The 13,868-nt window shown below is 36.0% G+C and overlaps 1 protein-coding gene across 1 annotated transcript in view; it reads right to left on the bottom strand.

The window, feature by feature from the left end:
- The window catches only part of Adgrv1 (adhesion G protein-coupled receptor V1), a 509,007-nt gene that overhangs the window by 481,164 nt on the left and 13,975 nt on the right, over positions 1-13,868 (bottom strand). Inside the window, exons 7-11 of the mRNA XM_077795043.1 lie at positions 12,999-13,564; positions 12,369-12,639; positions 11,448-11,777; positions 3,935-4,111; positions 1,510-1,733 (exon numbers count right to left, since the gene is read on the bottom strand). Of these exons, the coding sequence (XP_077651169.1) occupies positions 1,510-1,733; positions 3,935-4,111; positions 11,448-11,777; positions 12,369-12,639; positions 12,999-13,564 (1,568 nt within the window). The remainder of the gene's footprint in view (positions 1-1,509; positions 1,734-3,934; positions 4,112-11,447; positions 11,778-12,368; positions 12,640-12,998; positions 13,565-13,868) is intronic.

The raw sequence follows: 13,868 nt of genomic DNA, 5'->3' as shown, positions 1-13,868 counted from the left end.
ATATGTGTGTGTTCACTTAAACTCAGTGTGTATGTGTGTATTATGGTTTATATGTGACATGTCCCCCAAAACCTCACATGTGAAACAATGCAAAAAGGTTTGGAGGAGACATGATTGGGTTATAGCCTTAACATAATCAGTGAATTAATCCCTGATAGGATTAACTGAGTAGTAACCAGAAGCAGGTAGGGTGTGGCTGGAGGAAGAAATTCATTGGGGGCATGGCTATGGGGTATATATTTTAAATATGGAGAGTGAACTCTCTCTCTGCTTACTGATCATCACGTGAGCCACTTCCCTCCACTACTCTCTTCTGACATGAGGTTCTGCTTCACCTTGAGCCCCGAGGAATGGAGCCTGCTGTCTCTGAATTGAGACCTCAGAAACTGTGAGCCTCCAATCAAACTTTTCCTCCTCTAAAGTTATTCTGTTTGGGTATTTTAGTCATAGCAGTGAAAAAGCTGACTAAAACAGTGTGTGTGTGTGTGTGTGTGTGTGTGTGTGTGTGTGTGTTTGGGTTTTGCTTTCTCGTTTTTTTGTTGTTTTACTTTTTGTGGTTCTGAAAGCAAACAAAATGAACAGTGGCCATTCCACAGATTTGTTTTTCTTTCACAAAAAAACTTTTAAAAAATACTTATCGGGTAGGTAAAATGTGTTTAGACAAAACATCTTCAAAGAAAAATCTACATGGTCTTGATAATAAAAGAGAAAAAAAATCAAAGAATTATGCAAAGTAGTTTTTTACTTCTTTATTCCTGAAGAATATCATATAAAATGTGTCAAATTTACTTATGAATTTTAGTGTTTCTAAATACGAATTGTACAATGTCCTCAAGCCACGCTAACTTTCTATAATCTATCTCATTGATATAAAGAGACTTATAGAAGATAAACTTAGTTTTGATCCTTAAAAATCATTAATATCAATTAAACACTGTATCTTTTCAATTTTAGAAAAGATTTTCTAAATAACTGAAAAAAAAATTCTTAGATTTTTTTGTAATATTTTCTTAATATAAAGTGCCCCCTGAGAAATGCTAAGTAACTTATGATAATGACTGGAAAATTACCTCTTAAATTTGTGTAATTTTTAATTCTCTAGAAAATAAGTCTTAACTTTTAAATTCCATGTAAAAAAGAATGAAGATTAATGTTTTCTTTTACTCACTCAAAAAAGCTATACCCCACTTCCCTGTTGGAAAGGAAGCCACAAGAGTTATCTGCTTAACCTAACATTTTAGAGATGTTGTAGTCTATTCTTTTTTTTAAAATAGCAATATATTGGCTTACTTCAAATTTCATATACTGCTTCCCAGACATTCTCTACATAATTCTTCCTCACAACAAATAGCAGGGTAAAAGTTCACTAAAATATATTATATCCATAGTCTAACCAGAAGCTGTAAAAAAGTAACAGACTAAAGGCCAACATAATGCAATTCACTTGATTTTTTTTTTTTTTTTTTTTTACTTCATGAAGAGAAAACAAGTATCTCAATGGGTTATTACCTGTCTAGAGAAAGTGTTACAGTTTCATTCATTTCCGGTATGTCATCACCCTTGACAGTAATGTTGATTGTTGTGTCACTTTGCCCAGATAAAAATACAACAGAACCATTAAAGGGACCTATATCATCCATGGTCACTGCTTCTGAATTAAAGCCAGAGGGCTTCAAACTCCAATAGACGGTGGCCTGGCCATCAGTTCCATCCCGATGCAAGGGAATGAATATCTTATTTAGGAAAAAGAAACAAAACAATAATTTCCGCTATAATATATGCTCACAAATAAAATCAAGTCTGCAGATGCATGTATTATTAGGTGAATGTGTATTAGTGACATTAAAAATAATTGAAGAAGTCTTCTCTTTAAGCATGATAATAATTTGGGGGGGTTTCTTCAATTTTGCTAATCAAATTTATCTGGAAAATTGCCCCTGCCCAAAAATGTATCTGACCTGGTATTTATTTAAATGAAAAGACAAATATTTTAAAAGCTGAAGAATCATGACAAACATAGAACAGTCTTGCTGAAGAATAAATTTTCATCAGAGGTTTTATGAATATCAAAATATAAACTGAAAAATAAACTTTTGTGATTAAAACAAGGAAATTTACTTGGGCAGAGTGGCACACACCTGTAATCCCAGTGACTCCCAAGGCTTAGACAGGAGGATCATGAGTTCAAAGCCAGCCTCAGCAACTTAGCAAGGCCCTAAGCAACCCTGTCTCTAAATAAAATATAAAAAGGGCTGGGGATTGGCTCAGTGCTTAAGCATCCCTGCATTTAATCCCTGATACAAAAAAAGAAAAAAGAAAAAAAAACCTGGGAAATTATGTTGTGTAAAATGCATCTTAAAGTAATAGGGAACAAAATAAAATGTTTCTAACCAATACAATAAATACCATAAAAATATCACGACTCCTGTTTATTTGGGGCAAGGTTTCTGATCTCAATTTCCTCATTTTAAATGAAGCTAATGAGTCTCAATTTTGCAAGCTTTTGGTAAAGCTGAGAGATCATTTAAGCAATCTAGAACACTAGTAGAAGCTACATAATTGAATGCTATTATAATAATTCTGAAACAAATTCTATTTTGTTCAAATGCATTACATTTTAAACATATAATAAGATTCACTACAGATCATGATGAAGCCTTTTCAAAGAATTAATACTCCATGGTAACTATGCTATTCTTTTTACACTCCTAAGAGAGCTATTATAGTTTTTTCTTGCCTTTTAATATATCTCATCTTAGGGGAAAAAAAATACCTTCACCACTAACCATTCTACTATTTTGACTAGGAATGGTCAAAACCCAAAGCTAGTGAGCACAGCTGGGTTCTGAGGAAAGCAAAAAAGGTACCAGGGCTGGCTCCTGTATCACCTGAGGGAATGAGTATTGCTGGGGTTGTATACAGGGCACAGCAAAAGGGAAAGTGCTACTTCTGCAGTTTCCTAAGAGGGTAAGAATGCAGTTCCCAGAGCCCAAAACTGACTTCTCTCAGTGGGAAAACGTTGAAATGGGAAGTTTACAGCTTTATAAAATAGACAAACAAAAGCAATTCCACTCTTTAAGTATAAACTAAATGTTTTTTACTTTTTAGAAGTAAACAGTATATTTTTAAAATATGGAAAATCAAACCATCTTGAAAACTGAAGCTCTCTGGCCATTTAGAGCATCTAATGTATAAACAAAAGAAATGTCACCACATTTTGACATGAGATTTTGATAACAAAAACAACTTTCCTCATTCCTGATCTTAACCTTAACCCAATTAAAATCAAATTTAAGGGGGGGGGGGTGGCGTTTAGGATCTTAGACAGATAGTAGCTCTGGGAATGGTAGCACAGGACAGAGCTGCCCTGAGATTGCTGGAGGCTTGAAAAAATTCAACTAGGGATGGTGAAGAGGTGCTCTGGATGTGAGTGAATGTGTGTGTGTGTGTGTGTGTGTGTGTGTGTGTGTGAAAATTTACATATACACATGGAATTAAAAATCCCTAAGTTTCAGATTTCACAACTTCGCCATCATCATCTCCAGTATCAAACATAGGACCCAAGGCTGCCACTTCAGCCTTACCCAAGGCGAGCAAGTGGCATGCTCAGTGATGGAAAAGGGCAACTTGGCCATTAAAAAGCAGATTTACACTCAGCTATGATTACGTCAAATATCATGGCTCTATCTGAAAGCAATCAAATCTAAATATACTAGTCTAATCAGGAGCAAATAATTCCAGTTGATGAGAAATCACACACTATCAGTTACTTATGTAACTTATCAGTTACTTATGTCAAGTTGTCTATCAAAGGAATGAAGATCTATTTCATTTTCAAGATCTGTTAACTCAATATGCTAACACTAATTAAAAAAATATTCTGTAAATTACCTCAAACACATTAGACCCCACCAATAAGAAAGAGCCCACTTACCACCTCAGCAGCAGAATCTTCTGGTTCATGCAAAATGATTGGAAAATTACTAATGAAGCCAATTTCTCCATTAGCAATGGCTGGAGTAACCAGTAAAGAAATATTTCGGATTTCCCCAAATCTAGGACTTATAGGTGGGATTGGGGGTTTTATGTTCACCAACATCACACTCTCCAACTAAAATAAACAAAAATAATAAGAGCATATAAGATAGAAACTTTCAAAATTAAGAAAGACCATTAATAGTAGTGGGTAATAAAGTACAAAGGGGTGAAGATCACCAAACACCAGGGAACTTCATTCTCTTCCTTCTATCCCTTTTCAATCAATCTCCTGCACTGGCTGCTTGAGATTTTTCTATCCCCCTGTTATTAATATTTACAGGGTTCTCCCTAAACCCTTAATCTTATAATTTCTTTTTTTTTCTTTTTCATTAGCTTTATTTTTTTTTATTTTTTTATTGGTTGTTCAAAACATTACAGAGCTCATGATATATCATCTTTCATACATTTGACTCAATTGAGTTATGAACTCCCATTTTTACCCCAAATACAAATTGCAGAATCACATCGGTTACACACTCACATTTTTACATAATGGCATATTAGTGACTGTTGTATTCTGCTACGTTTCCTATCCCCTACTATCCCCCTTCCCTCCCCACCCATCTTCCCTCTCTACCTCCTCTGCTGTTGTTCAATTCTCTCCCTTGTTCCCCCCCCCTTTCCCCTCACAACCTCTTCTATGTAATTTTGTGTAACATTGAGGGTCTCCTACCATTTCCATATGCTTTCCCTTCTCTCTCCCTTTCCCTCCCCCCACTTGTCTTTGTTTAATGTTAATCTTTTCCTCATGCTCTTCCTCCCTGCTCTGTTCTTCATTGCTCTCTTTATATCAAAGAAGACATTTGGCATTTGTTTTTTAAGAATTGGCTAGCTTCGCTTAGCATAATCTGCTCTAATGCCATCCATTTCCCTGCAAATTCTATGATTTTGTCATTTTTAGTGCTGCATAGTACTCCATTGTGTATAGATGCCACATTTTTTTATCCATTCATCTATTGAAGGGCATCTAGGTTGGTTCCACAGTCTAGATATTGTGAATTGTGCCGCTATGATCATTGATGTGGCAGTATCCCTGTAGTACGCTCTTTTAAGATCCTCAGGGAATAGTCCGAGGAGGGCCATAGCTGGGTCAAATGGTGGATCCATTCCCAGCTTTCCAAGGTATCTCCATACTGCTTTCCAAATTGGCCTTACCAATTTGTAGTCCCACCAGCAGTGTACAAGTGTACCCTTTTCCCCACATCCTCGCCAGAACTTGTTGTTTGACTTCATAATGGCTGCCAATCTTACTAGAGTGAGATGGTATCTTAGGGTGGTTTTGATTTGCATTTCTCTGACTGCTAGAGATGGTGAGCATTTTTTCATGTACTCGTTGATTGATTGTATGTCCTCCTCTGTGAAGTGTCTGTTCAGGTCCTTGGCCCATTTGTTGATTGGGTTATTTGTTATCTTATTGTTTAATTTTTTGAGTTCTTTGTATATTCTGCAATCTCATGAATAATCTTTGGACCTTTCCCTCAAACTCCAAATCATTATAACCATTTGCTGCTGGGTATCACAGAAATGTCATGCACACACTTTACAGAATGTCCAAATAGAAATCACTACCTCTGTTCCATGGTCCCTCACCACTACCATCACCAGAAACCCCATCTGCTTTTCCTCATCATCATCCATATCCAACTACCTTGACTTTTAAAGCCAAATGCCAGTTAACTGTCCACATCTCCTGCCTCTGTTCCACTGACCCAGACTTCCAGTCACCCACTTCCCTTCTCTGGAAAATCAAATCCAGTATCAGAATATGATTTGTAACTCCAATTGTAACTTGATGTGTGTGTGTCTTTATGTGTAAATAATATAATGCCTGTATAACATACAATGTCCCTGTAATTAATGAAGATGTCACCAGAGTAACTTTTCTCCATGTTCTCATCTAGAATGCCCTCCCTTCCTCATCTCACATATCTAAGAAGCACTCATTCTTAAAATTCAGCTGAATTTCCCTCCCCTTCCAAGAAGATATACTAGATTCTCCAGTCTTCTTCATGCTGCATCTTCCTGAAATTCTACTGCTACCCTCAGTAAGCTTAGAACTTAATTACAAACATGCTTCTTCTTTATCATCATCATCTTCTGTGCTCCAGGCTTTTTACTTCCTAACACACCTGTAGAACTCTCTGAGGGTCTGTATGCTTCCCAGCATTTTCCTCAATACATGACCTAGACCCAGAACCACAGTACCTGCACAGTAGATTTTTATTTAATTCATCCCTCCACCAAACTGATCTCTGTTGGAATACTAATAGATACAAACGTCAACACCTTACACATTATGTTTTTTCAAAATACAACTTATCGATACACACAGTGTTCATTTGAGGGGCACAGGAATATAGAACCATCACAGACTACAAAAGCCATAGGGATTTTAAGTTAAAATGCAATTTTAAGTTTAACAAAACATCATATATCTCCCACTCTGTAGAGTCCTTTGTCAGGCTTTGTAATGTTGAAATAATGCCACTAAGTAACCACCAACAGAAATTAAGTTGATTTCCACAAGTGGACAGGAGTGGTACTGATTTCCAACATACTTTCATACTTTTTGATCAATAATTTTAAAGGGCAAAGCAAATGTCTTTTTTAAATCTCTCACATTTGCTTTGAAAATCATATATAGAGAAAGACATGAAAAATTCCATTTTTTTTTGGTAAGTATTCATTTGAGTAAAAGAAAAAAAAAGTTAGACTGACCAACTTTGTCAAGTGTTGCTAGGCAGACTAATCCAAATAAAATGATTCTTAGAATGTTGCTTTTACTTTGCAAAATAAATAAATGCAAAGGTAAATATATAGTTGAAACTTCACAACTGACATTCTTTCTAGAGAAATTTTATGTGTGTGTGTATGTATATGTACAATGTATATATGTGTGTGTGTGTGTGTATATATATATATATATATATATATGTATAAAACATTTGATGTTGGTGAACAACGAAATAACAACAGAAGTTTATTAAATAAACTAAACAAAAGGAAATGTTAGAATTCATCCATTCCTCCCATACTCCCGCTCCCTACCCCACCATGAGTCAGCCTCCTTATATCAGAGAAAACATTCGGCATTTGTTTTTTTGGGATTGGCTAACTTCACTTAGCATTATCTTCTCCAACACTATCCATTTACCTGAAAATGCTATGATTTTAATCTCTTTTATTGCTGAATAAAATTGCATTGTGTATATATGCCACATTCTAGATAGGGCAGAGGGGTGGAGGGAAAGGGAGAGGGCAGGGGATTGGCAAGGATGGTGGAATGTGATAGACATTATTATTCAAAGTACATGTACGAAGACATGAATTGGTGTCAACATACTTTGTATACAACCAGAGATATGAAAAATTGTGCAGTTTAAGTATAATAAAAATTGTAATGCATTCTGCTGTCATTTATTTTTTAAAAAATAAAAAAAAGGAAATGCTAATTTTGAAATGGTACATCAGCATGGCTTATTTCCTAGTCTATAAACCTTTTGTGTCTGGGTTTCCTAAGCATCTGCTAAATCAAAATTGCTCCATTCATTCATAAAGTTCTTTGCTTTCAGATGATTTGATACTAGGACAGCACAATAGTGTCTCCATTTCTGCCAAGAGTTGCATCTCAGACTAATGTGTTTGGCTGAGAATAGTTAGAGGAGGATGAGTGCATGTCTTGCTCTCCTTGCTTCAGTTCCCTCAGTTTTCCACCCAGTCTGATGCTTTCTACCCTGGAGTTGTTTATCCATTGTGTGCACGGCAAACTACACAACCTTCTTACTCCAACTAGCTTTCCAGAGCCAACAACCGTGCTAACCTCAAGGAATTGTGTCAGTGACTAATGTTGCCTTCCACCCCGCCGCCCCCCCCAAACAAGCATTCCATTAACTGTCTGCACTGCAAGGCTTTGTTTTTTGACTGAATAGAGAGATACATAAAAAACAAGAGTCTGGAATCAATGGTGCAAACGATTTTCTGATCCAAGATCATCAAAAATCAGATTTCACATCCTTCTTCAAGTTTTTTCTCAGTTTTCAAGTGTCCTCAAAAATAAATTCTGTCATATTTTTATAGAATGCTGAAGTGAAATAACTAGGATAATGTTTGACCCTGAAAAGGTTCTTAATGAAGATTTGTTAAGATAGGAATACACTGCAGCTACTTTGAAATAACTATTGAATATTTCCCAAGATTAAGTTTACTATCTAAAACTTGCTGGCAAAAAAAAAAAAAAAAACTTGCTGGCATTAGCATAGATGTAGAAGTTTCTATCCAAACTGTTTGCAAGGCATTATTAGAAAATAAACTAGAACACTAGAATGGAAACAGAAATATTCTCAGGGCTGGGGTTGTGGCTCAAGCGGTAGCACGCTGGCCTGGCATGCATGCGGCCCAGGTTCGATCCTCAGCACCACATACAAAGATGTTGTATCCGCCGAAAACTAAAAAATAAATATTAAAAACTCTCTCTCTCTCTCTCTCTCTCTCTCTCTCTCTCTCAGAAAAACAGAAATATTCTCTATTACTCCAGAACAACATTTCTACATCATCAATTACTTCATATGATTGCAACTCCTCTAGAATTACCAGGACACCCAGGGGTCTTTGAAAACAAAGTGTGATATATTTGTGTCACTCCATTTGTTTAATAATTTGTTTTCCTATGAGTTGTAGCCTATGTGAGATCAGAATCCAATAGAAGGGAGAATTGAACACTGAGATATCATGGACAAAAATCTTAGATGAATACTAATGAGAATGCTCTGAATACAGAGCAGAGGACAAACGAGAGCTCTGACATCAGAAAGGACAATAACCGTTAAACTTTGAAACTACTTTCAACAAGATATACCCCAGAGACTCTCAAAAATGTTGGACAAGCTACCTTGAGTGTGAACTCACGAAATTAGTATACATTCCCATTTAACAGAATCAACTTTAAAAACCAAACAAGTTATGGCATGATTTTTGTATAGTGCTAAACTTAAAGTTGTTTCTCTTAAATTTCTAAATACACATCTAAGTGTCCTGGTGGCAGATTATAATTGTTTAAACTTCTTGCTCAACAAGATCTGGTTCTAGGCCTGGTCTACTCCACTTCACAGACCCAGATCCCTGACATCTGACCACTCATCTCACAAGAGCATCCCACAAGCCAAGGAAGAAAGGGACACAATTGTGAACAAAACTGTGTTAGTCAGCTTTACATCACTGTTACCAAAATAACTGACAAGAATAACATAGAAGGAAAAGTTTACTCCTCTGGGTTCAGGGTTCCAGAGGTCTCAGTCCATGGATAGTCAACTTCATTGTATTGGGCTGGAGGTAAGGCAGAATAGCAAGGCAGAAGGGCATGGTGGAGGAAAGCTATTCAGCACATGGCATCCAGGAAGTAGAAAGAAAGTGAGGAGCCAGAGGCAAGATGTAATCCCAAAGGGTCACACCACTGGTGACCCAGGCCTTCCAGCCATACCCCAACTGCCAGCAGTTACCACCCAGTAGTCCATTCAAATTATTAATCCATCAAATGGATTATCCACTAATGAGGTTTCAGTTCTCATAATCTAATCATTTCATCTCTGAACATTCCTATAATAAGTGTTTGGGGGACACAACATACCCATAACAAAAGCTGTGTGCTATTTACCCATCAATCCAAAAGAAATCTAAGGGTCCTCCAGAGAGTGGGTTCTCCCCATAGATAAAAGCATGCACAATACCAAAATTTTCCCACTTGGAGGAGACACAAAATAATCATAAAGATGAAAATTAAGATCTCCCACCATTAGTAACATTAGAGTCGGCACATCACAAGTAAGCCTCCCCTACAGACTGACCAATCATACATCCCCACCCCAGTCCAACCAGGAAGCCTCTTGGCCAGAGTTCTCATGAAATTCACAGAACACAAGCATGAGTGGAGAATCAGCTAAGAAAGACACAGTCTTCAGAATGAAAGAGGCTGCCCAGCCGAGTGCTGAGCAAGGTGGGAGACACATATGCGTAATCCAGGACACCTAGGGTAAGTCACAGCGTGCCCTCAGAGATCACAAGCAAGTTACCTAAAAGGCAAATAATTTTCTTCCCTTCACATCAATAACTCTGGAAATTAAAGACAATGACTTCCTAGTGCTGAAGAGGAAATTATTTCATTTTAGAAATGTCTACTAAGCCAAAATATCAATGTAAAGAAATTTCACATTTTCAGTTGCTCAGCAACTGAGAAACTTTCCCTTGCCTATACCCTTTCTGCACATGTATTTGAGGAGAGATATATTACCACAAAACAATAATATAATCCATGAAGAAAAAGGAAGAAAATCAAGAAAATTCAGGAGTTCAATAAAAAATTCCTGAGATGTATATGAAAGAAGCAAGAAGTTAGAATATCTAAACTCAAGGTTCAACATTAGATAGACTCTCCTAACATCAAGTTGGCCCTTATATAGAAAGGGGATGATTAAAAATCCCAGAAGAGTCAATAATAAATTATAAAATAAAGTCTAAGCAAAACTATGAAATAAATTTAAATGAAGCATGATTCAAATAAATTAATGGAATATAATAAATTCATTTAACATATTTCAGGTGACAAAATGTATGATGACATAAGATTGTAATTTTATTGAGCCATTCATATTGCTTGATTCTGTATTAAATTTATTTATATAATCAAAACTTGATAAGCAGACTTTATTGCTAATTTTCAAAACCAACCAATATCAAATGCATGAAAAACATAACATCACTGAGTGCAGCTCTGCTAAAGCTTGAGGAAAACAATGTGTTGGTTAATAGAAGGTCATAAATAAGAGAGCAAAGATGGAAGGATATATTTCAGGGCCCTTATTCCATTTAATTAAATAATGAAAAGTCCAGAGATTCTATTTACAAATAATAAATAAATCAGAGGCATGTTATTTAAAAGCAATTTTTATCATATTGCTTTTTTTAATCTCTGGAATGCCTCTCCTATAATATTCACTATGAAAACGTATTTATTCCAAAACCCAACTCTTACGTTACATTTTCCCATATCAACTCAAAAAAATTGTTAATGTCTCTCTTCTACCCTCTGCTGCAACAGCCTGTTAAATTATTCTATTATGTCATCCAGTGCAGTCTAAAATTTGCGTTTCATATCTGGTATACATTTAACTTTGCGTTTCATATCTGGTATACATTTAACATTGCCTAATATTCATTTTTGTAGAGTCCTTGTCTTATTTAACCCTGTATACCTAAGGAACAGGCACCATTTCTCCTGGGGCTCCCTAAATACCTTTAAATAACAAGTAAAATCTAAACTATAAATTGAGAGCAAAATAACTGTTGACTACACTCACAAAGGTAAGTACACTCACAGTTTAACCAAAATTGGTTGTTTTTTTTTATCATTAAAGTACCTGTACTATGAAGTGGGCCCCATTTTGAAGGAAGGCATCATTTCTTATTGGTAACTGTGTAGTAACTTGAGTTTTATGTTCTGGAAAAATGAGACTGTTTTTCCTGGATGTATTTAAGATGCCATTCTTCACTTGCAGGGGGTCCACAACTCCAGCAGGAATGTAACGTGCAGAATAAAGCATCCTCACATCTCCTTTAGTTCCTCCAAGTCTCGTAAAACTCAAGGATAAATGTCTTTCACCTGGACTGCTTTCAATCTTCTGATTTTCCATAGGAAAAAATGTTATTAAGCCATAAACATCATCACTATCCTGAATGTAAAACAAAAGCTGCAAATAAAGAAATAAAATATTAAAGTACAGAAAACTCACATCTGAGATGATCAAAATCTAAATAATCTAGGTTACTCTAATTTTTTTTAATTTATATTTTGGTTGCATATGGACACAATATCTTTATTTTATTTATTTATTTATATGTGGTGGCTGAGGATCAAACCCAGTGCCTCACACATGTGAGGCAAGCGCTCAACCACTGAGCTACAACCCCAACCCCTAGGCTACTCTAATTTTTAATATTTACTTATATACCATGTCTACAATGACTCATTCTTACATGTAAGAGAGTAAAAGGTAAACCAAAAAATATTTGAAAACTTTCCTAAATTATAAATTTTAAAAAATTCTAGGGTTAGAGGAATAGTTGAGTGGTACAGCACTAGCCTAACATACCCAAGGTCCTCAGTTTTCCAGCACTGGAAAAAAAAAAAAGTGAATTTTGATAAACAGGTAGGGAATCATATATCCGTAGTTCTTCCTGTCACACTGAGCTAAATAGAAATTTGATTTGTCTGATCAAATTCCATGGCTCTTCAGCATCCCAGAAATACTGGCAAGAGTAAAGCATAAGAAGAGCTTTACCTCTGCTGGTTCGCTCACTTCGGCACCTCCTTGTACTGTATGAGGCAGAATTTTAAGTAGAAAAGCTTCAGCCTCTTCTGGGAGATCATCATTAACAATGGTAAAAGGAATTGAGGCCAACATCTGCCCTTGTGAAAAACGGAGAACCCCAGAACTTGGTCTGATATCTGCTGTCACCGGTGAGGGATCACTGCTGTTGCGTGTCAACACCCAGTTCACAGAAACATTCCCGTGGGTCCCGCCATTCCTAACCACTGTAATTTCTTCAAATCTAGAATTTTAAACAGGAATATATTGTCACATCATACAATTTCCCTTAGATAGGTTCTCCCAACATCAAGCTGGCCCTTATATACTGTAGTGGCAAAAGCAGAGTCCGTCACAAACAATAATTAACCCTGTATACCTAAGGAATGAAGGAGTAGATATGTGGAAGTATCCTGGGAGATGACCATAATATGAGTTCATTTGCATAGTTAAATCATATTCAAAATACAAAGGAAACAGTGAAGCCATGCAGAGAAAATGACTCATACCCAACAATTCAATGTTGTATCCAACACCTCAAAAATTAAATCTTATAAAAATACATAAATATAATTGTAGCAATAAATTTAAAGTAAATCATACCTTGACACTGTATCTTCATCAATTATAACTGGCCTTTCAAACAAGATGCTGTTGAATGAGAGGACTCCATAAGGTTTGTCATTTGGCTTAATGGTAACCTGAACAATAGAAGGGCCTACTAGCACAGCATCTCCCTGTAAGGTGTCCTTTAGCAACATAATATGAAATGATTCAGCAATCTCTGGTATGGTGTCATCAACTATTTGGAATTTTAAGTGGAATTCATGAATTAAAGGTGGGAAAACAATAGTTGTGTTTGGCTGAAGATCAATGAAGTCTAAATTTTGCTGGGCATGTGCTGTTGAATTCCCAGTTTTAATTGTATATCTGATTGAAACTTCATATTCATCAGATCCAATCAGATTTCCATTGTTATCCTTTCCACAAACCACTGGAATTATGAGTACGTGGTCTTCCTCAGGCACCAAGTAAACACTCTGAATGAATCTCACGGGAGCATCATTTTTCTTGATGATAATCTCAACTGAATTCCTAGATGTGTTAATCTCAGCTCCTCCTTCTAAACTTGTCATGTAAATAAAAAATATTTCATCATTTTCTGGTACCTGGAAAAGGAACATTACAGTAGCAAAACATCAATAGTCAAAACATCAGCAAAGAAACCAAAGTATAAAAAGTCACTGTTTCAATACAATCAATCAGAAATTTTTTAAAAGTCTGTAACTGAAGGGAGCAAATAGTCTCCATTTATTAAACTATTTTCCAAAGGTAAATAGCCTGTTTCATATAGGAATGGAAAAGTTAATAAGGCAATTGGTAAAGAGTTCATACTTAAGTATGATTGGCTGCTATTATGGGTTAGATCTGTAAAATCTTGGGCCCCAGTGCAGCAGTGTTCAGAGATGAGGC

This window comes from Urocitellus parryii, chromosome 1 (genome assembly GCF_045843805.1).
Source record: "Urocitellus parryii isolate mUroPar1 chromosome 1, mUroPar1.hap1, whole genome shotgun sequence".
NCBI classification, from domain to species: domain Eukaryota; kingdom Metazoa; phylum Chordata; class Mammalia; order Rodentia; family Sciuridae; genus Urocitellus; species Urocitellus parryii.
Note: the sequence above shows the minus strand (reverse complement) of the source record. Positions and strands in the feature narration are given on the sequence as shown.